This window comes from Coptis chinensis, chromosome 5 (assembly GCF_015680905.1).
Source record: "Coptis chinensis isolate HL-2020 chromosome 5, ASM1568090v1, whole genome shotgun sequence".
Lineage (NCBI taxonomy): Eukaryota > Viridiplantae > Streptophyta > Magnoliopsida > Ranunculales > Ranunculaceae > Coptis > Coptis chinensis.
Genome location: NC_141460.1, coordinates 68,179,516 through 68,205,292, shown reverse-complemented (window position 1 = coordinate 68,205,292; position 25,777 = coordinate 68,179,516). Strand labels below are relative to the sequence as shown.

Sequence of the window (25,777 nt, the reverse complement as noted above, 5' to 3'; positions counted from 1 at the left end):
TAAAAAGAAAAGGATCGAAAGATCTTCCAATTTCAAATAATTCCTCCCAGCTATAACTGTAGCTAAGTGGACAAAAATAAATTACAGTCGGTGGGATTTGTCCCCAACTCTTATTCTTTTCCAAACTAACCCTCCAAGCCTTCCCCACACTACTCGATCTGTAAACAATCCCTCCGCCCCTCCCCCCCCCCCCCAAAACTTTGAAACACCACAAAAAAACAAAAACATACATGGGGTTCAGATTATGATACCCCTTCTATCAGTTGGCTCACATGACACCAGTATTGGCAAACATCAGCAATGAAAGCCAGAAAAATGAATAAAACGCATTTAACACCGCAAAATGTTCAGCAGATGCAACAATATATTGTCCCTTTTGTTCCTTTTCAGTTTGTGGCAAGCAACCAACAAACCTAACATGGATGCTGTCAGAAACCACATTACCAGGTAAAAATTTTCTTTGATCCCTCAGTGGTGTTTTCTCTGCACGTCCTGTTAACTAGAATAAGCAACGTGAAGATCACTTCCCCTGCAGAAAATCTTCCATTCTTGCGAAACAGGAACTTTGGTGCTGCTGCTTCCCAAGTCCCACTTCCTTGTTGCATGAAAAAAAAAATAAAGAATAAGATTAGCCGTCATCGTACTGAATATGGTTCGGAACCAGCGACATTGGCACCATTTGCTGCCATTTCCAAGGAAGAGTTATTTCCACCATTTGGCGCCAACAGGGGACTACCCTCTTCACTGGCTTGTCTAGTGTCTGCAATATTGGGCAAGCAATCAGAACAGCCTCTTGAAATTTCACCTTTCTTCTCAATAGTTTCTTCATTAGAATTGCTGTCCTTGTCCGAGAATTCAGCAATATTATGCTTCGGCACGAAATCTTCCTTCATGGATGATGAGAAACTGCATGTTGAAGGGGAAGTAGCATGAACATTATTGCTCAAGGTCTTGTCCAGCCTTTGCTTTTTTCTCAGCTCCTTTTCCTCCTCATTGGAAGATCTTCTTTTCAATTTATGAGTGGATTTTTCTGTTCTTTCATCTACAGAAGAATTTTCAAGCTTACTTCGGGATGGGGGATTATAGTCTTCATCGTCATCGTCATCATCATAGTCTACCAATCCGCCAGGTATTGGTCTAAAAAGAGAGGTAAAAGCTTATAAATATTCCAAACGACCCATGAAGAGGACAGTTGAATGAGTTTTTTTATGAAGTTAATAATACCTTAAGCTGAATCTGGCTCCGTTTGATAGAGCGGGTTGAGCTTCTTGCTTTCTGATGTGTGATGACTGAGCAGACGCACTATCCTCTTCATCGCTGACGAATAACCAAGTTCAACACATCAGTGGGAGATGATAAATGCTTTATCACAACACTCATCATTTATGTACAAACCTGTCCTCATTAAAGTAATCTTCCTCTTCTTTCTCAAGAGCACGTTCATCAATTCGCTTTCTTGGGTCCACCACATTGACAGTGCCTCTTACTTCGCTGTTCTCATGGTACTAATGAAAGGAAAACTTGTCAGAATTTCTTGGTATTAAAGAGTTTCCGAGAGAGAGAGAGAGAGAGAGACCTGCTCATATTTAGCTTTTAATGCAGTAATACTTGCGAAGTTATCAAATTTAACTAATTGATTCCAAAAGGTATCAATTAAATATGCAACCAAGGTTTTGAGATTCTCCTGCAAAACAATAAAAAGAAAAATATTAAGTATGGCATCAAAAAATACTCATACTGAAGGATTAGAATGGTATAAGCGAGATGAGCACCTTTCGGATATATTCAAAAAGTTCCAAGACTGCAGAATTGAGCAAATTGTATCTATTACCATTACGAACAAAAGCATCCACTAACAGTTTGAGAAGATTGTTCTTAACAATGTGAAGCAAAAGCTGCTCATCCTGACAATCAAGAATGCAATTATTCTTCGGTTAGACACTTGAAAACTGTTCTAGTTCCATAAATAAAGAAAGGCAGAGTTAAATAAACATGTAATCTTTAATTGATATCACAACAAACAAAATCATTACAACAAGCTAACATCCTAAAGGATAAATGGGCATAGGATATAAAAGTGGTTGCCTTGTATAAATGGTAATAATCAATAGAATGATAGTGGGTCAGGATGATGTGGTAATAATGAGAAAGCATTAATAAAAGCACCAGCAACATTTACATCCACTTCTCAAATGTGGAAAATTAGATATCAAGAAATACAGAGACTGATTGTCAGAAAACACATGGTTTTCCGATTCTTTAAGGTTCATAACAAAAACACTCACGTGTCGAGAAATAATAGTGCGCACAAATCGAATAGCAGCCACCACTAGGTACTTTTCCCTTCTAAGAGTGAGATACAAGACTTTCCCAATCACATTATTGAAAAGAAAGTTGCACCTGCAATGCACACAAATAAATATGTAAAATAGTGACCATGCACGCTGCCAAGTGGAGGGATAAAACTAAAAGAAAATTACTTTATCCTGTAGGGATGGTGAAGAACACAGAAGCATAGCAGTTCACAGATATTTGACAAAATTTCCGGCTTTACGACAACAATATTTTCATCCTTCCCATCAGAGCCAGACGATTTACTGACTACATGAGCAGCATCTTTCGGTGAACACGATAAGACTATAACTTCTATCAACTGGTCCAAGTGCTTCTCATAAAAAATCTCTATAATGGTGTCTCTCTGCAGTGCAGAAATAAACATGCAATATATTTAGAAAAAGGATTACGAAAGCAAAGGAGATACTTTGAAAGCGTGTTATACTGAAGAGTGTAGATGGTGTAATCTTACAGGCCATGTCAGCAATAAGTTTCCAAATAATAAAGAACATTCAGTTTCATACCTCCATAAATAGAAGTCGAGTAGGTTGCAGTGCAAAAATACCATATAAGAAATTTTAAACTAACACAACATTATTACTTATATGGGTTTAACATTCTGAATACTCGACCACCAAAGCCATAATACCAACTATGTAGTCACAGGCTCAGAGAATGGCTAGACATGGGGTTGATCCTAGAACCTAGCGCATGGCACCCTCCCCACCATAACTGAGTGCCCCCCTTGTGTCCACCACGATTAACTATGAAAGGTATATTTTGGAGTATGTGTCCTAGTTATTCAAAAACACAACCTCACTATAAATATTTGAACGAAACCGAAGTCAAGACTTGATCACACCGAGAATTCCTTGTTGCTTTCCCAAATCCATCTCCTTTTGACCTCCTCAAAAGACTCTCCTTGATGGATAGTCAAACATAAGAGATACACTACTTTCCATCTCCCAATCATTTAAACCGCTCCTAAATGCAACAATCCATACTACCCCTCGACTCCCTCTTTCGATATAATCTGAAATTTTTGCCTTTTTGTTAGAAGCCAACATATACATATCACTAAACTTCATCTTCAGTACATATCTCCCACCCACATGTCCTCTCAAATACCACTTCTGGGTTTAAATTTTACACCTTTGACAAAGCCATCCGACCACTAACAATGCCCCTCCAAAGTGTAATCCCATATGGATTTCTAGAATTCTAGGTTCCTTCACAAGCCACCTACTACCCCATCTCCATAATTTGCTGCCACAACCTTCCGCCACACACTCTCCTTTTCCTCCCCATATCTCCACAACCATTTTGCCATCAATGCTCCATTTATTAGCAATATATTTTCACACCCCAACCCCCCTCTTCTATTTGGAGACAAACATTTAACCAAATGAATTTTTGGTTTCTTTTTTTTTTTTTTGATCGGTAAATAGATATTTCATTGATATAAAAATATAAAAACATAGAAATAGTAGGATGAGGTATCCTTACATTGAAAACCAACTAAAAGAAAGAACAACATCAAATGTACACAAAAAACAGAAAACACCGTTCTCAAATCAAAATATCTTCCCATCTACACACAAAGTGCTCAAAAGGAATTTTTGGTTTCTCCCCCACACATCCCCAAATGAATGTTCTAAACAATGTTGTCAACTCCTGAATCGAAACGGGAATCATTTTCCATTTTTACCGAATCGTAAATCGTAAGATTCAAGCCATAATATATATAGGGGTTGTAAATTTTTTACATATATGAAAAATATTATATATATGTGTGTACCAACAAGAAAGATGCTTACAAATCTCCATTCCACACTTATAATACTCTAAAAAGTATTATATATGTATGGAATGGAGACATAATGGTCGAAATTTATGAAAAAATACTGAAATTTCGTTGAAAATGAGTGAAATGAAATTGGTCTAAGGAATAGAATATGGGCTTAAGTTATATGGACCTGACCCACCCAAGTCTAACCCAGGTCCATATAAGTATATAACCCATATAAAACCTTCGCAAGAAAAAAAAATCGAGAAGGAAGAGACCACACCGGAAAAAAAAGAAAAGAAAGGAGAATAGAAGAAGACGAAGTAGAAGAAGAAGTGTATGAAAACGTACCTGGTAAGTTCTCTAATTTCTTTCTATCTTCTATTTTCTTCTTTCTTCTTTTCTTGTTCTGTACTGTTGCTGTTTTTTTGAATCGAAGGAATCGTTATTATTTCCGATTCCTACGATTTTGCAATTCGAATCCCGATTTTTTACCGATTCCTGTCATTAACGATTTCCTGGTACGATTCTAATCTATTAAATTACGACTCGACTCGAGTCGTACGATTCAAGTCGAGAATCGTACGACTTTGATAACACTGGTTCTAAATAACTTCTCAAGATGCTTTACCACACCCTTTGGAATTGGAAACAATGAGAGATAGTAATAAGGAATATTGGCAAGAGTACTTGGACAAATAATTCTTCCACTGATTGAAAACCATTTGGATATCCACCCCACAAGCCTTCATGTACCCTCTCAATAACTTTCCCCAAATTTCCTTCGACTTACTCTTAGCACCCCAAAGGCAACTGCAAATAAACTGTAGGCCTTCATAGTAGGATACGTACCATTGTTAGGTAATCATGTATTGGAACTGACCTTCCTTAGCATCCTGCTAAAAGGGTCATATTTGGAAATTGGCATCTTTCCTATATACTACTGTCTACTGTGCATTGACATAAAAGTGAAAGCTCTCGTTTCACCACTCACAAAACAAAAAGGAAAGTCGGACAGGTAATCACAGTTACAGGCACAAAATCAAAAATTTACTCAGCTCAGGGAAGAACATGAATTGTGCAATAAAACTAGCTACAATATTAAAAAGCACCATAACAAATGGAAAGGAACTGAGGGAGACCTGTGATCCAGACAACGTGTACGAGTCCAACAAACTGCGTAGAATTTCAAGAAACTGACAATGCATGTCGTCCCCAAAATCCGTTATCATCCCTTTAACCTGTATGTAAACAATTGTAGGTGCTCGCCCATTAGTTGGCATTTGCAAAAATAGATACGTCTTCCAACACAAAGAAAAGCAAATGCAGTCTATAACACTAACGAGAAACGAAGACTAAGAACACTAACTAAAACAATAACAAAGTGGCACAGTACGAAACAAGAGAAAAAAACTCTATAATTGGTCAAAGTGACTCGAAAAACCATGATGCCAACAAACAAGGAATATCTTTTTATAATTAAAGAATAAAAAGAAAAATTACATTAAAAACACCATTTAGCAACTATTGAAGATGGGCATCCAACTTAAAACCAATTGGTTATAAGTGGAGAGGCTCCAAGACTTAAGTATTTTTCTGCATGGCTTAACATATCCCATGTGGGACTAAACATTTAAACACGCCCCCTCACGTGTGGCAAATACTTGAGCCTAACACATGGACCAACATACTTAAGTTACGTAGAGTAAACAATAGGCTCTTTGGGCCAAACACAATAGCCCGCTCTGATACCATATTGAAGATGGACATCCAACTTCAAACCAATTGGTTATAAGTGAAGACACCCCAAGACTTATGTATTTTTATGCGTGGCTTAACATATCCCATGCAACAGTAACATTTTTGGAACATATGTTAGGATTCATTGTTACTCTATTTTTTTCATCAAATTTTGTGGAGATGATCTTTATAGTGAGTAGAGCAATATCTACAAAAAAAATTAGGTTTGAATTCATTTTTTAGGTGAAATTTTACTTACATACTTATTTTAAATTAAAATAAATACGTACTTCTAAAAGCAGGACTGTATATACACAAAAATGCTCCTATGCGGACTTTTTTTTTTGATTGAGCTATGCGGACATTCACATACAAAATAAATCCGGGCCTAACAAAGAATCTCAATTCTCCCTCTCTTAATAGAAAACTGGACCCATCCTACTTAATTCTCTCTCTTTCTGTTATGACTCTATCCTTTCTCACGCTCTCTCTCCACTTCCTCTCTCTCCCTCTCCCTTTCCACTATTTCTTGTTTTTTATAGAAATCGTACTGTAAATCTCAGTTACAAAACTTCATTCAACAAGTATTCCACCTTACCAACAAAAATCTCTGAGTAACCCAACAACAATATTATCACTTGATTTTTTTTTTCACGCTAAATAAACTATCTAGCTCTCTTCTTTAAATCCAATCCCACAAACTCAAAACCAAAAAACCAAGAACTAAAACAGCATTGGAAGAGAACAACAACTCGGGTTCTCTTCATAATTTGATCACAACCCCCCCCCGCGCGCGCGCAGAATTATAGCTTTGGCAAACGATGGGGGATAAAAAGGACATCATCGCAAACATGAAGTCGTGCTTTTAACTTGCCTTTTTCTGATTCTAACGAGCCTTTGGTAAATCTTTGTGTCCTTTGCACAAAGTCAAGAAAAGACAAGTCACTGAAGAAAACTAACACCACCCAGTTCTAGTTACTGCATTTTTTTAGCTACCTCTTAACAATCAGAAACACACTATTAAGATTGTTCTAAACTTGGGAAGAATTGCCTTCATCGTGAATAGATGCAAATCGCCTTAGTTTATCTCATTTGGGATTGATAAAAAAGCAATTGATGCCTGACATGATCTCGCGACTCGACGCGTTGTGTGGGTGTGGGTGTGGGTGTGGGTGTGGTTGTGGTGTGTGGGTGGGTGTGGGTGTGGGTGTGTCAATAAATAAAATAGGCCGAGATAGCCTACAATACAATAGAAAAGCATTACAGCCAAGCGGCTAAAGACCAATCACAACATATCCAGACCCAGAAATTGGTCCACTCTAAACACAAATTGCTCAAAACGACAATTTCTAAACTCCTTGAACACGCTTTCTCCGGCGAATATTATCATCTATGCAAAGTACAATTTTCCATAATCCCATTTTGTTAGGCTTAAAACTTCACAATCTCTCTCCCTCTCCCTCTCCCTCTCCCTCTCCCTCTATCAAGCAATCCATTAAAAAAATGTTATAGGAGTCTTTATTTTCTTTCAATTATCTGCACTACTCTCGCTGGGTCTGAAGTGTCACAATTTCATTTGGCCAACCCCTTCAACAACCAATATAATCCCCCCCATCCCGCCATTTCTATTTCCATAATACAGCTCCTGACTTTATAACTGAATATATCTTCATATACTCATTTGCCACAACACAATTTGACATGTAATTTTCATTAAATTACTTTAATGGGATGTCTATAGCTCAAACTATCTTTTAGACTTGTGTGTCAGAAGAGGATAGTTGCAATCATAAAGGTCTTGAAACAGATATGCAGAACCCATTATCGAGAAAGAGAGAGAGAGAGAGAGATCAAATTCAAAAAATTGCAAACACTCAAGCACATCAGGCATATTTGCTTCAGTTATTATGGTAACACAATCAACTTCTTGCATACCAGAAGCCCAAGAAGGGCGTTGCCTTCCTGTCGAGTGACATACATCCGCAAAAGATTTGGATCTTGGTTCAAGAAAAGAATAAGAATGTCCGTCCTGCATTCCCAATAAAACAACTAAATTAGACCATGCCTCGTGATTACCACAACAGGATACAGCACCATTATACAATTATTTCAAATAATGGAATGACATAAAAAGTGTGCGAAGAATAGCATATACCCAGTTAATACAAGCCTTTTGTCTTGACTCCGTAATGCATCCGTAATGATGTCAAAGATGCCTTCATTCACAAGGTCCCTGTAACATAGCATGCAGATAAAGAGCACTTAATTAAGGTGATTAAACATAAAAATCCAACTGGATTGAATGACGAAAATGAATCTACTCTTACTGTAGCCACAATAGACATGAACTGCAAAACGAACTCTAGTAAGTATATAATTATCAAGATGAAAGCAATTAGCCTGTCACCACATACCTAAATAGTCGCATTTGCTGTACCAGCTGCAAACTCTTACTTAAGTTACAAAATTCATGTAGAAAATGAACCTAGAAGGAAGAGAAAATTAAAGATTGTTAACACCTATAAATAGGCATACCAAAGAACATAATAACGAGAACATCTACCTGACGTGTCAATCCTTACCTACCGCAAGTAGACTAAATAGATTACCATTCACTTTTAGAATAATCTACTGGAAGAGCGAATGCATCATTATGGCATACCCCAACTAAAGAGGATGCTACTTTAATGCAAGTAGCCTAAAGAATACCGAGTCACCTGTCTACAATCGATCTTTTCATGGAACGAGGTCTGAGACCTTAACTTGTGTCTGACACTGACAGGAATTACTACATACGACAGAAATATCTTGAAACCTTTAAATGACTTTAAATGACAGAAATATCTCTAGGATAGGCTATCTTGAAACCTTTAAATGACTCCCCAATTAACTTCCCTACTCTACAGACTGTTGACCAAGATTTTAAAAAAGGCATTGAGGTTTAAGCCTCAAGCCGCCTTAAGCCTTTTAGTTGTTTTGCGCCTTGAGGCTTAAGCCTTAGAAGTTTATACCAGCATACTGTGAAGCTACAGCCTTGATGGAGTGAGGCGTGCGCCTTGAAGCTTAGTGAGGCTCAGCCTCACTGAAAATCAGGTGTTAATCCCAGCAGAACCATTTTTGAAACATTTTTTCACTGTTTTGACAACTTAATCCTTAATAAATTCTTTAAAGACTAAAATTCCCCTATTAGGTTATGATCTTTTTAAGTGATGAACTGATGAGTAGTTGAGTACGAAGGAGCTAGAAGGCTACGAGGCTGAATGGAAGCTTGCTCGAATGCATGTTGAGAGCTGGCGACTAATATCTTGTAGAGGAATATGTTGATGATATTCTTGCTGATGAATGAACAGAATAGAGGCCTAGGAACCTTGAAACTATGATAATTTAATCTATTACATTAATCAGAGAGTGCCTTTATGTCTTTATTATGTCTAGACTAAGTTAAGTACTTAGGTATTTTGTGTTTTAGTATTATAATATATAGAAGGTAAAACCTTAAGCCTCATTACATTTTATTTATGCTATAGTAATTTCAATAATATGGCACACTGTTTCTCATTTTTCTGAATTAACAGCTCTTTTTCTTTATTTTTACAGTATTCTTTCTCTCTTTCATATTTTTACTCGTATTGAGGCTTAAGCCTCAAAGCCTCGCAGATGCGTTTTTTAAAACCCTTTTGTAGACCTTACTTGCTCTGCGAACCAAGCTACTTGGGCTCGGTCATAGGTTGTTCCGTTTTTGCCTTTTTGGTATATTTGAGCTCGTTCATGTTGCAATATGAAGCCAATCATGAACAAATTTTTGAGCGCACTTGAAAAATCAGACAAGAATGAATATACTGAAGCTCGACACAGAGACCATCCTCGCTAATACACTAACCAAGCTACTCGAGCTGGAGCGCTCAGTTGTGTTGCAACATGAGCGGGACCTGAACATACTTAAAATTCGTGTTTATGATTTATAAGCTAAATGAGTAGGGTGAGTTTGAGGGCGTTGTATAAAATCAACTCGGCTAAATCAAGTGATAGAAAAACAAAGAACAAATGTTATACCAAATTCTTCTTAGATTCAACAGAAATCGTGGAAGACCTCATCCTAGCAAACAGCTCCTGAATAAAAGTACTGTCATCCTTCAACGAAGACACTACCTACAACAATACATACATTATATTAGAAAAACATGGGCAAATAAGACCAAAATCAAATTTCACATAAGCAAAGTTGAGAATATCACAATGGCATTATTTGCATGTATTATAGAATTTAGACTTGCAATAGTAGCTTCGTCCAAGATTCTTGGCAATATGACATCCTAAAAAACAAAAAAAAACACAAAAATTAATCAGAACTGCCACTGCAAGTAAGAAAATATAATAATATCATCAATGTAAGTAATTAGTACAAACATTAAAAATCAAAACCTTTATGTAACCAACTCTGTATGTCTCATGAATCTTGGACAAGACCGAGGGATCTTTTATGGGAATGGCCTAAAGAAGATAAAGAAAGTTAAAGAGAGAATAAGAAACTCAGATCACACAACATTAAAATCGTGTTGATATACCTCCTTAAAAACAACATGCTCCTTCAGAAAAGCGCGATGATGTTGGATATGAGGAACGTCGGGGTCATCTGCCAAATAAAAAGTATCAAGTTTATAATAAAAAAATATGGTGCCTTATCCTATATATAAGAATTAAAATCATCAGTCAACTGGCACATGATACACCTACAGTATATGCAAAAAGGAAAAAAAAAGAAAGAAAAAGGAAACCCATTTAATACAAATGTTTCCAACTAAATTGCTAAGCCATCAATTTCTGCGAAACAAGTATTACTAGAACAAGTTTTAGATAAAATATTAAGATATTGAGACCTATCAGCTTTAGTTGAAATGAACTACACAAATCCTTTTTATCATCCAACGCCACATCTTCCACATTTCACATATCTTCATGTCTGTTTCAGTAACATAATCCTCTTCATTTCTTATTCCCTTAAACTACTTAGAATTTGAATCGATCAATCTAACAAGTAAACAGCCATAATCATCTTACTTCATCAGTTCAAATTATAATTCTCAATCGACACCCAAGCAAATTAAACTTGAAACTACTGTCGTTTAACCATGTAAGGAGAAAGCAAAACCAATCTCATCTCTGTATATCCCTTTTAAGAAAGACCAACAGTCCTTCAAAAACTGTCACAATTCCAGAGAGAAAGCAGGACCCATGTAAATTGAAGCGGGAAAAAAAGAAGTACAAATTCAATTGTGTCACAAAAGAAGTATTAAGCAGATTGTTTGTTGTTCCAAATTCAATTGTCAAGTTGATCAACCAACTTTAAGGGAATTATGTTTGACTTGAGACATCTCGCGTCTGGGTAAAAACCATATTGTTAACATAGATGTGCATATACTATTGTGGCTGTAGCGGGATACTTATAGTACTGGTATCAATAAGATATTTGCCATCTTGGAACGTTAACATAGTTGTATACACTATTGTCGTTGTAGCGTTAACATAAGATATAAGACATTTGTTTTATTGAGCTAAAAACAACTGGTGAAAAAATTAAGAAATAAGACGTCTATAGTTAGTTGAGATATCATTTGACAATAGTTTATTAAGGTTCTCATGGAATTTAGATGCAACAAATACACAGCTGTTTGGAGAACTTTTGCCGTCATTAGTTTCCCAAACAGAACGAATAATGTAGGTTATCACACAGTATCTTTCTGCTTGTTTTAATTGGTAAAGCATACAAAACATGAAGCTCTAACTGCTTCAACAAAGTTTTCTAACATTGCTTATTTCATATGAATAAATAGCAATCAAGTTATTTTCAATTGCCAAGAAAGTTTAGCCAGTCCCTATAAAATCCTTGTTGAAGCCCAAAACTCCTTTATTAAGCCTCCCTCTCACCAAATTCACAAAATCCTTCATTCTAGCAAGAAAAAAGAACCTTTGGTGGTTAACCAGAGATGGGTCATTTGACTACAACAACCTATCAGATGACGAAGGATACTGCTTTGTAAATGGCCTAATCAGTTTGAACATGCACAAGCTCAAAAAGTGGTTTCAAAGCCCACTTTGCTATCATATCCGTTTTATTATTTGACAGTAGAAATCTTCTTCGGGCGGTTGGGTCGGTTTATCATTTCACTGTCCTTGACAATAGCTGGCTTTTAATATACTATATAGCTACACTAGCGTCTAAATGAGTTTGTTTGACCCCTACACTCCAGCTTGAAAGGACAAAGGAGTGCTAAACATTTCTGTTTCTTCATACTTTGGCTTTAATTTAATATACATCAGGTCACTTATTTGTTATTTAATTTTCTATATACAGGGAGGTTGGGAAAGAACTCTAGAAACAATGTTATTCTCTCTTTTTCCAAGATTAAGCTGAAGTTGGTCCAACTAATAATGGTGATATTGACTTTGGTCCAACTTTTTTACGGGTATTTTGACCATATTGAAAAGGCAAACAAATTGACCAAGGTCAACTTGGTGGACTCACAGTCAAGTCACAGAAGTTGGACTAAAGTCTAAGTAATCTGAAAAGTTCAATCAAAGCCTAATTTCGCTATTAATAGTTGGACCAAGGCCTAAATAACCCTAATGAGTATGTGTACATTTAGCGATGAGAGAGATATAAGAGAAGGGAAGACACCATGTCCATAACACCTTGCTGGTCAAGCTGAAAGAGAAATAACGACCTATATTTTCAGTGGCACGACAGGTCAAGCTGAAAGAGATAACAACCTATATTTGTCAGTGGCATGACAAAATGCTAAAATGTCCTAAGATACAAGAACATGTGACATAAAACTAAGATCCAATCAAGTGATGACAACCGATGGACCACCTTAGCAACTAGGAAACATGAGTTAAAAACTTGTGTAAATGTTGAGCACCTATGATAAGTGGGCTATATGTTACTATATGTGTTATATTACCCACTGATCCACTCCAAAAGGATAAAGAAATATTACTTAAAGGAACACTATGCACAGGCACAGTGTTCATCGGGTCTACTCAAATCTTCCTTCTTTTTTTCTTTTATTGCTAAAATTCACTGTGTTTATAATAGAATAAAGGTTACAAGATTACAATCATTAAGGGAACAAGTAGCAAGAAACTATTCAACCACACTCGAGCTCCCCAAGGCCCCAAGTTACAATAGATCCCTCGTCTTAGAAGCTGATCCCAATTGCACATAAATCCCCAAATTTACACCCCTAGACAAAGACTAGCACATGCCCAATCAAAAAGACACTCTTGGACTTTTTTTATAAACTTATGCTCTTCTTTTTCTTTTGTGTTCAAAGACCCTCGAGTTTCTTTCCTTCCATAGTGTCCACACCATGGCATTTCTTTCTTTTACCATAGTTTCTTTTCTTATCTACTCGAATCTTCCTAAAAGGCAATGACCATGTTGATCTCAATGCGGATTTTGCATGCCACCAATTCTTCTTTCCACCAATTAAACTAACTCTGATCACGGCATGCAAGTACCAACTAGATAGACAAGGTGCGAATAACTTTTTTTAATCACTCAAAATTAGTGGTATGTTTTTATGATATCAGTGTTGAAGCAAGCACGACTCTCACATAGGACTCAAACACAACAAAATAGGTTTACCTGCTAAAAAATTAACATCTGAAATCATGGCAACACAATGATCTTATGCACCACATACTCCTAACAGACAACTTTCTCAATTGAATCTTTAAAAAAGAATAAAAACAAGTCCAAATGATGCTAAAAGAAAGTACGCAAAATATTAAGGCGTGAGTAGAAAAAGAACCTACATTCAAGAGATCCAATAATATCCATGATAAACTCGTCTCCAAATATTTTCTCAAAAATCTGAGGACTATTAAGCAGTACTGCACACACCCAACATAGAAGACAATTAGTTCTCAAAAATGAATTTTCAAATGAGGAAAATCTAAATGCAACACAAAGTAAGATATAATACTAGAAGCACTGACTGATTCCCTTGACAAGTTTGAATATCACGTGAAGACTATCGAGGTTTTCCAAGTCTTCACAGAGTCTAAACAAATCAATTAGCTTTGGGAAGAAATCTTGCTGCACAAAACAGGCATAAGATTCTAATCAGCAACAAGTCAACATAAAATTCGCCTAAGAACGGCAAAGCAGCGGGTGGAAAGAACAGAAACCATCGATACAAAATAAATGGTATACACGAAAGCAACAAAATAAACAATAGCAATTTTGTAAAGGCAGGACCGGAATTAAATTTGCATATGTGCATGTCTAGGGTGATCTTGATTCGAAGTGGAATGCTGCCAAAAGATATATTTAATGGAGGAATCAAATGCATAGTTTTTTTCCTGCTGAATTCACTGTTTTCCACCAAATTCTATAGCCAAGTACTGATACGAAAAATTGAACAAAGAAAATATAATCAAATTTACGGTGGACCAGGGAAAGCTTCATTATTCAACATGCATAACCGACTTCAGACGTGTACATAAAATAAAATATGACCACTCTGGCTGGAAGGACAAATGGTGACTCGGAAATTAAGATTTACATGTTGAAGTCAACATCATCCTCATACAATTCATGAAACACTTGTTACTATGTTAGTTCTAACAAGATTGTGGATGATTGTTTTAATGTTAGAGATACACAATCTTTGAAACCTTATCCACGTTTCCCACAAATCTAAATGGCTGCGAAACATATAAATAAACAAATTCATCCATACTAATCCTTTGCAAATTCAGGACCTCTCATTCCAATAATAAGAAAAAATTAAACACAGGAAATTCATTAACAAGATTATTCAGGTGCAGCTTCTAAACACATATACTTTGCAATCAATTTTCCTTCAGTTATTTGTACAGGAAAAGAACAAAAGGCATAGTCCATGTACGTGGCTTACAGAAGGGAAGCCATTAAACTTGAAAACCAATACTCGAGAAATACTGAAGTAATTTTTAAAATTTAAATTTCTTGCAAGCAATCATAACAAAATATTGGAGTGTTTCAACTTTCAAGAACCAAAATTTATGAGGAGCTTACATCATGTGCTATGAGCTCCGTCACACGCATCTGATCAGCAACGCCGCTCTCCACTACAGTCTGCAGTACATCATCTTATTAAACAAATAATCATTTCTAAAAAAAAGAAAGAATGAGTGAATTGATGCTTATAATGATGGCAATGCTAGTCATGATAGTATATTTTGGCAGAATGAAACTTTAAACAGTTACAATCTCACACTCCAAACATGGAATTAAACCCTAAAATCTGTTGATATTGCTGAACTAACATGTAAACAAATATAGACAATCATGAGTGCTAGGGGGGGCTGCGTAGAAGCTACTAGGTATGAACAGGGGGGGCAAAAGCTATAACCATTACAATACATGAATCCAGATGACATGTACATTAATGATAACAAAAATATGTTCACAATTAATATAATGTTTATATAAATGTGTGTGTGTGTGTGTATAAACGTATCCACGTTTTAACCGGATATGGGGATTATTGTTGAGATCTTTACTACAGTCCCACATTAGATATTCAAAGCCTTGCAGTACAGTATAAAAGTTGTGGTGCTCTCCACTCAATTGCCAATTGGTTTTGAGTTGGATGCCCAAATTTAATATGGTATAAGAGCAGGCTATTGATATTGGCCCAGACGGCCCATTTACTCCACGCCACCCAAGTATATTAGTCCATGTGTAAGGCTCAAGTAATGCCACTTGTGGGGCATGTTAAGAAGTTTAGTATAGTCTCACATGGGATGTTTAAAGCCTTGCAGTACAGTATGGAGATACGGCAGAGGAGAACCAGACTAATGGAAGGAAATCATTCAGGACAAATTTGGTGAGCCAGAGGTGGGGGACTGGCCACCCGATGTTTCTAGCTCCTATGGTTGCAGTTTGTGGTGTGGCATTCTCGCTACCAACAGTAAGCTTCAAGAAAATGTCACATACCAGGTGGGGCAAGGTGACAAAGCAAAATTCTGGAAGGATGTTTGGTGCGCGGATAAACTTTCCAAGAGGATTTTGAAGAGCTTTTTCGATGTGCGAGTGACAAGGATGGGCTGGTAAAAGATCATATGGTTTTGGAGAACAATGGGCTGACTTGGAATTTCAAATTGAGGCACGCTGTAAGGGAGTGGCACATAGACGGCGTCATTCTCATGTTGGATGCTCTTGCAGGGTTAACCCCTTCGGTGGAAGAGGATAAATGGGTATGGAAGCAATCTAGCAACGGTAATTTCAGTTCTCGATCCTATTACAATCTTCTGGCCAGCAGCATTCCTTACCCACCCCAACCTATAACTCCAAAACTTTTATTGATGGCGTGGTGCAGTGGTGTACCTCCTAAAGTGCAGTTCTTCATTTGGTGTTTACTACAAGGAGAAATACTGACAACGGATCAACTGCGTGCAAGGGGTAAGGATGTGGAAGCAGAGCATGCGCTGTGCACTCAAGTTGATGAAACTGCAGACCACCTTATATTACACTGCAGTTTCAGTAAAGGCGTGTGGCAAAAAATTCTACAACCAGTGGGCCTTGATATCAACCAGGCTATCTTCCCTCATTCAGTAGTCTCTTGCCTTCATAGCTGGTTGCGTCAAATACTACAGCCTATGGGGACTGCATTTGGCCTTTAGTTCCTTATGCCACATGGTGTGATGGTGGTCTATTTGGAAAACAAGGAACGATGCCATCTTTAACAACAAGCCAGCATCTATTGAAACCACAATTCGTAACATTAAAGCGAACTTGTGGCTTTGGATATCGATGCTTTCGGAGAGAAGGGGATACTGTTTTGGGAACTTAATGTTAGAGTGGGGATCTGTTATTTCAGATGTAACTTAGCTAGGATTTTTCACTTTTATGTTTCTTTCTTGTTCAACACCTTGTATTGGTGAGTCTCTTGCTCACTTTTTTCTTACTTTCTTCTCATATGAATAAGATGCCAATTTATCAAAAAAAAAAGGGTCTTGCAGTACAATATAAAAGTTCTTGGACTCTCCACTCATTGCCAATTGGTTTTCAGTTGGATGCCTAAATTTAATTACGATAACATATAAATCATAGGCAGTCTAAAAGAACTGGTAATGCTTATAAAGATGACTTTGCAACCATTCTTTTACCAACACTAGGCACATTATATTGGTCCCTTGAATTTTTTTCCAAAAAATATCCAAAAAAAACCATGTGAAAAGGAAAAGAACCAACCACAGGCCAAAATCATGATAACAAATAAAATATATATATTAATTAATTGACAAAAGGAACTTTTTAAAACATATGTTATATCATTCTAACTTCAACCAAAACATAAGTTTGAAAAAACAATAATATGAACACGATAAGCACCCATTTGGACCTTTAGGATCAAAGGAAGAGTAGATAGCTCAACTGCAGGTAATTCCCTCAAATCACTGTTGATACCATGATATGTTTCATCTGCAGAAAATAAAAATTTATACTCAGGCACAAAATCAGCAATACAGTTATAAAGAAATCTTTGAAATCAGCAACTAATTGCAACAGACTTGATGTACATGAAGTCATATATACTAGTACAAGGTTACACACAATAAAAAACACGTAGAAGTCACAACATAAAAAATAATAATAAAATGTAGAACAGGTATTTGCAGTCTGCTAACTTCACAAAGTACCATAGACATCCTTGAAATCAGCAATTAAATGAAAGAGACAAAGCAATCATGGATACTAGAAGAAGTGTACATTCAATAACAAAGCATATATACAATAGCTGACGCAGCATAAGACAGAAAGTGATCAGACCTCTTACACCTGAGCACTAAAAAAACAGCTAAAAACTGATTATCGGTAGAATAGGACGCGATCAGCCTAAATCTCCCATAAAAGCATATTTTTCAGTAAAAGAATTTTCATTGATAAGGAAAGTTCCCTCAGCAACGCACTAAGGAAGGTAATGACCCAATTACTAAGATGTAGTATCATTACAAAAAGAATAAGATTACACATGAGGTCCTCCACTTTAAACCTTCTCTTACACCTCTAGACGTGCAACCCCAAATGGCTTGTATACATGATGTGTGACTTGTTCAAGAATTAAGACCATTTCTTTTTTGTGAACAAAGCAACTGTTTTATCAGAATTAAGTGTGATAGAGGGGATAAATGACCACAAGGAGAAAAACAAGCTACATGAATGGATGTCTAAGACAAGCCTAACACCTTCATTGCAGTATAGACAAAAGTCCAATCCTACACTAAGGATTTTCTACAGCCCACAATCAGGCTCCACTTTGCCTTCAAAAATTCTGCTATTCTTCTCCGTCCAAATGCCCCAAGAAATAGCATGGGCTAACACCTACCAAATCAGACGACCAGTATGCGGTTGCCAGTTGGAACAGTTCCACCTAGACAAAGTGTTCACCACAAGCTGTTCACCAGGAGCAATTGATGAATAGATTCACAACATACGACACACTGATTTACAATATCCTTGCCCCTCTTCTTAAAATTATCAGTTGTTAAGATTCTTCTCCACATCAATGCGCACATAAAGAAGCAAACTTTTGATGGTACCTCAGATGTCCAAACCCTCTTTAAAGGCAAGACAAATCTGCCCATATGAAGCTCTCCCACTTTCCTCTTTTCAAGAATCTCAAACATCGACACATAGGAGAATGTTGTGGTGCTATCACCCCATCTCCACCATTTAAGATTCTTCCCCACACCAAAGCCCACATAAAGAAGCAGACTTTCGACGGTACCTTAGAGTCCAACCCTCTTTATTGGAAAGTCAAATCTGCCAATATAAAGCTCTGCCACTTTCTTCTTTTCAAGAATCGCATACATCAATTTAGAGGGGAATGTTGTGGTCCTATCACCCCGTCTCGACTAGTCTTCCATACAAATAGCCTGCTCAAAAGGTCACTACTGGACACAGTCTGATGCACTCCCCTCTCAAAGAACCCCTCCTTGAAATTCAAATTCCAGTCAAGAAATATGTCCCTTATCTTCAAAAAATTTGATCTTGTCCTCAAAATTTCTGTAATTTGTCCTTTTCCGTAAGTTCTACAAATGCCATGAAATAACAACTTCCGTCTTGCGTATAAAATTACCAGTTCGTTATGCTGTGACACTGCCATTACGCAATAGCTATGATCTGAGGAGAGCTGTTAGAGTGCTTTGGCTCTTTTATTTCTGGGATCTTTTTATGGAGTTTATACTCTGTAAACCCAGTTATTTTCATATCTATAAAGATAGATAGATAGATAGATAGATAGATGATAGATAGATAATGCCAAAACTAATTAAGAGACACATATTCTTCTCTCTTCTCCATATTTTTCTTCTTCTCCTATTCAATAGCTAAAATATAATTTAACCAGTGCCTAAAGACATAATTATAATTTTTGTACTTCAAATTTAATCACTTAGACCTGCATATTCACTGGTGTCCACAATGGTCATGCATGAGAAATTTGCAGATGTAAGGTTAGGTGCTAGCATGGTATACAAGTCATTGATAAGACAATGCATATAAATGGAGCTTCTTGAGCACAGAGTTATTTACCATTGGCCTGTGATGTCTCAGAGGCCTCCAGCGTATCCATGGCAGGACGAGGTCCAATCTCAATATCTACAGTGATGCCCAGAATTTCAACAAGATACGTCAGTCATCAAGTGAACCCCAAAGAGTATGATATTCACACTCAAAGTTCAGTCATTGGTAGCATATATATGTATACTGTATACATACCACTTAGAGAATTAAAATGCAGGTTCCTTTGCGCACTACAAATGTGATCCCTACAAACAATGTATACACAAGGAACATTAGAATGAAATAATAATTAAAAGAAAATTATATCTCAAAGGAATAATATAAAAAACAACATACATAAAACGAGGAGTAAAATAGAAGAAAAAACAAAGATATCACCATATATAAGAGCATCCTGTAGCCTCTTGAAAACTGAGAGCTAGTTCAGTTGAATACTCTGGATCTCGCCATGAGATTATTGTATCTTGAAAATCAATGAGTACCCCATGTTAGGAAACATAACATAAAATTATAATCAAGAGGAAGCTAATGGCAGAAAAGGGCTACTGAAAATTTAAATTTTACCTTCCTGCCGCCGATATATCTCATCGGATCTGATACGGTGTGCAAGTAATGTTTCATTGTCTTCTTCATCAGTCACAAACAAACCTAGATCTTCTGATCTCTGGGTGAATGCATTTATATACAGTCAGCACGTCATTCAACTTTTGAAACCAATCAAAATTTAGAGAGGAACTCTGCAACCTCATTTGATTAATAAAGTGAACTAAAGGATGTAGAAGTAGAGGAACAAAAAGGCCAGCAATTACCAAGGGAGAGATCACTGCTGAAAGGTTTTCTCAAGTGTTAGGACAAAAACACCCCCACCCTTAGTATGCAATTCTCATCAAGCGAACAAGTATACACAAGTGTGCGTGTTTGGGGAGTTTGTCCAACAACAGTTCAAAAACCATGGCAACAGTAATTGCTCCCTTTGAATCGCAGAAGTTCTGAATTAGTAAGCAAGATAAAAAAAAAGGACAACCTCCAAGTAATCAACAGTGACGTGCCCTGTTCCACGGTCGTCCCATTTCCCATCATCGTTCAAACGGTAGACTTTAACACGCTGTAAATTCAGAAAGGTCTTTTGTTAGGTAAACATTATCAGTAGCCATTGCTAATACGCAGATATGGATTCAATGACAATTGCAACAAGAATAGACTGGAAATTTGGATTGAATCATGGATCACATGCAACACTACCTTAAATGACATTTCACTCAAAGATGAATTAAGAACGAAAGCCAGTTGATTCACTGACTAGGGATAAACTATAAAAATACTCAATATAAAGTACTTGTAAATAAGTATATCTGGATCCTAATTGTAAGTAAATCCAAGTAGAAATGCCTTTGCACCTACAAAAAGTGTTTCTGTGCAAGAAGACCAAGTACAAAACATGCAAAATTGAGACGCCAATCCAGGTTCACTACTATAAGCATGTGCACAAGTGTTACCCGCTACTTCCGAGGCAAATAAATGTTGCATTTGCCAATTTAAAAATCACATTGAAATAGAGACACTATTTCTCCAATAATTGTGCATGGACATTTCCCCTAAAAAAACTAAGCTTGCCAAAAACATATAATTACATGTTGTCCAGAAAAAATTCAATAATGCACATAGAGTGACCTAAGAAGCACTGACAACTGAACCACCTTAAAAACACTTTTATTGCTTCTTAAAGTATTGACTTAATGATAAAAGGGCTGCATCATATAGGACGCACAAAATTCCAAATTAAGACTGTATTTGAATCATGGGATGTTTTCCCACCCTTTTTTTAAAATAGGTAATTTCACTCAAAACTCCTAATTCATAAGACTGGAAAAAATGAGAGTGTGGGTGGTATTAGAATTTTTGAGGAGGGGAAGTTCCCAATGAAATCAAATATACTCTAAAGAAAAGTAATGATTACCAGAAACTAAACTACCAAACTATACCGAATCTTGACACACCCAATATCTTTCTAAAAGAATGAACCCCGGTTACTTAGGCACATCAAATGCAACTCATTGTACTTCATTTCTGTCTTTCCTCAAACAAACATATTAGTCCCAACATTCCAAAGTTCATAAACACTAAGTATAAAGTTAAATACTTGAAGTAGTAATTTAAGTATAAAGAAGCTATGGGCACTATTACAAGCTTAAATCAAATGAGGTCCAGAATAGTAAAAAAAAAACCAACTTTATACAATTCAAAACACTACTAACAATCCATTCAAGCTTAATAATGAAAAATATGAGTCTAGAGCAGAAGCAAACACTAAAAATGAATAAGAAAAAGACTTACTTGCATAGAATTTAAGTTGGAAGAAGTTGAAGTAGCAGAAGAAGAAGTAGAGGACTTCCCTTGTGCTCCCATGATGATGGAGTCACTAATTGAGAAAAAGATACAAAATTTAAGTTTAATTAGGGTTTTTATTGGGAAATATTTGAAATTGGGGGAAATTGAGAATGAAACCCTAATTTTTTCTTTTTGTTATTATACAAGAGAGAACAGGAGAAGAGAGAGATGTCTACTCTTTTCTGCGTTTTCTCTCTCCCTCCGCTTTGTTTTTTTTTCTTCTTTTTTTTATTTGTTTGTTTGTTATTTATGTGGAATTTCCCCGCCTTTTGGATATAAAATACATTCCAAGTTGGTAGATATCTCAATTATACATGTGTAAAAATATCACGCATTCACACACGGTTACGATTGTTCATATATCTCGGTCCGAATTTCAGTATGTATCGTGGATAAACAAAAGAGAATAAATTTCAACATTCTCTTTTGTGTTTTGTTTATCCAATCTCGTACATGAGGCAAGTCTTCTCTCGAATATTCGAACACCATTGATTATCAAATTTGTACTGGTCAAGCTGAACGACTATATAGGCTGCACGGACCCTAAGTTTAAATTGAATTAAATGAAAAGGAAAAAAATATAAAAGAACATACCACATCGTAAGTATTGCACAGGTAGCACCACAAGAGAATGAAGAGAGAACGGGATTCAATCTTTTGTCCGCGTTGCCCATAGCAAGACTCAAAAAACCACATAGCATGCTTAATGACTCTTGAGTTACAATGTTACCCGAACTCTAAAGTTACATGCAAAAATATATGAGTAAAAATGGTGAAAAAAATCCGTACCAGACCAACCCAAGGCCCGCAGCCTAGCCCAGCCATCATAAAAAAAAATATCTCAGATAAAGAAGTGAATTTCAGAAGAGTGAAAAGATTGAAACGAGAAAAAGTAAATCATCTAAAATGGGACTGATGCAGAAGCTAAGGATGTTCGTTGCTCAAGAGCCGGTTACAGTTGTTTCCTGTCTCACGGCTAGTGTTGTTGCCTTGTTGGTGAGTTTTTTTCTTTTATTTTCTAACTGATGCCCTAATTTTGTTATGCTAAGACTGAATAGACAATGCCATGCTAAGTGTTGATTTATCCTGTCAATGAGTTTATCCACATTAGAGGCATAATGTGGTGTATTTGTAGAATTATTCCATCATGTGCTGCCCAATATGACCCATCTTTTCTTCTACAAACTTTAAGAACAACCTATAATACTGGCCTGTCATTGTACTATTAGTTTTAGAAGTTTAGGAACAAACATATTAATATGAAACGTTTAATGTTGGATTCTTGGTAGAACAAAAGATTTTCTTAAGAAAGATGAAAAATGAAAAGTACAAATGACAGAAAATAAGAAGAGGGGAGTCGTTAGAAGCTTGCTTGGTTGCTTGTGAATTGTGACAGAATGTAGTTCTTTGATAAGGGAATTGCATAATTGTGATACCTTGGGTGTGACCCGAGGAGGGAGTATGATGAAAAGGCGCTTAGCCCAAGTTTGGGTGACGGTTGCGCCATGGTGTGATCCCATTTTGCTTAGGCGGTTGTCTAAATATTCTGGCTATAACTAATTGATCTACCAAATCTTAACGTCAAGACTTTTTCCGGATCATTTGGCTGTGGGGTTGGTGAGAACTCTACAGTTAAGTGTGCTCAGAAAGGAGTAGTCTAAATATGGATGACCTCTTGAGAAACTGCTATCCGGAGTCAGAAAATCCCACACTATTAGAGGTCCACAATGGCTAAGTGGGGACAGTATCGATGTGGTAGGATAGGGCAGGTCGTTACAAAATAGTATCGGAACCGAAGACGGCTCGATCTTAATAAGGTGGGATTGTAATACCCTTGGGCGTGGCCCGATGAGGGGGTGTGATGGAAAGGTGTTTAGCCTGGGTTTGGGTGACGGTTGTGCTATGGTGTGATCGCACTTTGTGTAGGCAATTGTCCAAAGATTCTGGCCATAAGTAATTGATCTACTAAATTCTAACGTCGAGGCCTTTTCTGGATCATATGGTTGTGGGGTTGGTGAGAACTCCACAAGTAAACGTGCTCGGGCAGGAATAGTCTAAAGATGGGTGATCTCCTAGGAAGCTGCTGTCCGGAGTCGGAAAACCCCACACTGTCGAAAGCTCCACAGGGGCTAAGTGGGGACAGTATAGACGTGGTAGGATGGAGCGGGTCGTTACAAGAATGGTCTGAGTGGAGTTTTTCTTAAAGATGGAGACAAATAGATAGAGATGGAGAAAGATGTTGAAGAAAATCGAAGAATGGGTTTTCTTGCGCTATTAAAAGCTTGAGCGACAAACTTTGTAATGCTGGATTTTAGATAACAAATTTAAGGGAGATAAAATTTATTCAAGAAGAGTAAGAAGTGGATGAGAGTAAAAGGAGAGATGGGGAGAGGGACATAAGTTATTTGAAATAGGAAATGGCTCATTTTTGTTTTTGGTTTTGTAGAGGCATAAGGCAGACGACCCTGCTGTATGCCGTTTCCTGATAAAGGTCATTATATTTTGCCTTTTGGCTTTTATGGGGACTGCTTTTGAAAGACTATGTTTTGTGTCTCAAGTGTCATACTCTCGAGACTTTAAATGGTTCAATTCTCTGTACGGATGTTTTCCGTTTTCATGCTTACTAACATTGTTAAACTCTGTTCTTTTTCCATTTTTTTAAACTTGTCATGTGTTAAATTACCTATGCCATTGAAGCTATGGACGTGCACAAAAGATATTATTTTACAAGGACACAAACTGGAGCGAAGGAAATTGCACTATTTTCCTTGGCAACTTGTATGCACTCCAATGCGGATATTAGGCATCAATAACTTAAATATTAAGAAATTCACGCTACTGGGCAAGCAAGCATGAGTCTCCTCGATTCCATGTCAATATTGGCAATTCCAAATGAAAGCAAAATACCTTCCACAACATGATTTTTTGTTTTTGTTTATTTTTGTTTTTCGTTTTTTGTTGTTTGTTGTTTGTTTTTGGTTTCTGGTTTTTTTTTGTCGTTTTGCAAGGAACTTCCTAGTGCTGGGGACAATGGCTGAGATGGCACATTGGTGATGGTCGGGGTGTGGATTCTTGGTGAGATGCATGCATGGATTTGGGACACACCTTTCCTTCTACCATGATCTCCATATATTCTACTGGATATCTATGATTATGATAGAGTTTAGGAGTTCATTGTTCCATAGTTGCGACGATAAAACTGTCTTTTTCTACCCCTTTCTGATAGTTCATCTTCTAAGTAACGGTTTTGGGCACCTCATAAATATGGGGATTAAACTTTTAGAGTTGTGTATTTTGTAATTTTTCAATGGACTGATCTTTAATTTTGTTCACAAAAAAAGTATAAAATGAGATATTACGAAAAGCTAGTAATGAGTGACTCGCCGATAAAGATAAAGACGTAATTGAATGAATAAATTGGATGCTTAGCAACAAGTTTAGAAGAGCACCTAGAGTCAAAGACTGCAAATAGCAACCACCTGATGAAGGTATAATTAAGCTAATTGGGGATGGATCCTCTATTGGGAACCCTAGCGCGGCGGCGCAACATGGCTGGTTATGGGGCTATATACATAGTAATTCAAACTGTAGGATCGTACAAGCATAAATATTTGGAATTAAAACAAACAATGTGAATGAAGTATTGGCTATACTGGAAAGTGCTGAAGAAAATTGGTAGCTGTCAAATATTGTATATGCAATGTGAATCATGTACAAATAGACAAACAAAGGATTTTTCTACCACACCCTCGAATCACCCTTTCTTTAGTTAAAATACGTCTCAAAAAAACCCATATATTTAGGGGATTACCCCCCCACTAGATGAGCCCCATTCCCTATATATGGGAAATTAGGGTCTCCTCCCTAAATACACACACAAAAAAAATCAAATTGGCTCATCTAGTGGGGGGTAACACTAGTTCACCCTATATTAAATCAGCAAAACTAAT

General features: G+C 36.8%; 1 protein-coding gene and 1 long non-coding RNA gene across 2 annotated transcripts; one reads left to right on the top strand and one right to left on the bottom strand.

The window, feature by feature from the left end:
- On the bottom strand, positions 1 to 22,078 carry LOC147498527 (binding protein). Its single transcript, XM_086560490.1, has 25 exons — positions 21,774 to 22,078; positions 20,464 to 20,544; positions 20,004 to 20,103; positions 19,818 to 19,902; positions 19,635 to 19,684; positions 19,449 to 19,514; positions 17,257 to 17,336; positions 14,925 to 14,984; positions 13,862 to 13,961; positions 13,679 to 13,756; positions 10,426 to 10,493; positions 10,283 to 10,351; positions 10,096 to 10,173; positions 9,914 to 10,009; positions 8,275 to 8,345; positions 8,016 to 8,093; positions 7,796 to 7,889; positions 5,263 to 5,361; positions 2,481 to 2,698; positions 2,286 to 2,400; positions 1,773 to 1,904; positions 1,577 to 1,684; positions 1,396 to 1,505; positions 1,225 to 1,317; positions 1 to 1,137 (listed from the first exon to the last, which is right to left on the bottom strand). The coding sequence occupies exons 1-25, from the start codon at positions 21,843 to 21,845 to the stop codon at positions 636 to 638; spliced, it is 2,703 nt and encodes a 900-aa protein (XP_086416616.1). The 5' UTR covers positions 21,846 to 22,078; the 3' UTR covers positions 1 to 635.
- A 350-nt stretch (positions 22,079 to 22,428) lies between these two features.
- On the top strand, positions 22,429 to 25,191 carry LOC147498526 (uncharacterized). Its single transcript, XR_015195511.1, has 2 exons — positions 22,429 to 22,823; positions 24,836 to 25,191. It is a non-coding gene; the product is annotated as an uncharacterized LOC147498526 (long non-coding RNA).
- Positions 25,192 to 25,777: the final 586 nt, after the last annotated feature.

Excerpts from the sequence above, each read along its gene's own strand:
- LOC147498527 (XM_086560490.1), bottom strand. The coding sequence starts at position 21,845 with ATGGGAGCACAAGGGAAGTCCTCTACTTCTTCTTCTGCTACTTCAACT. Across the intron at positions 19,903-20,003 it reads GATATATCGGCGGCAGGAAG|ATACAATAATCTCATGGCGA; the intron begins GTAAAATTTAAA and ends TTGATTTTCAAG. Across the intron at positions 10,494-13,678 it reads TATTATTGGATCTCTTGAAT|ATGACCCCGACGTTCCTCAT; the intron begins GTAGGTTCTTTT and ends TTTATTTGGCAG.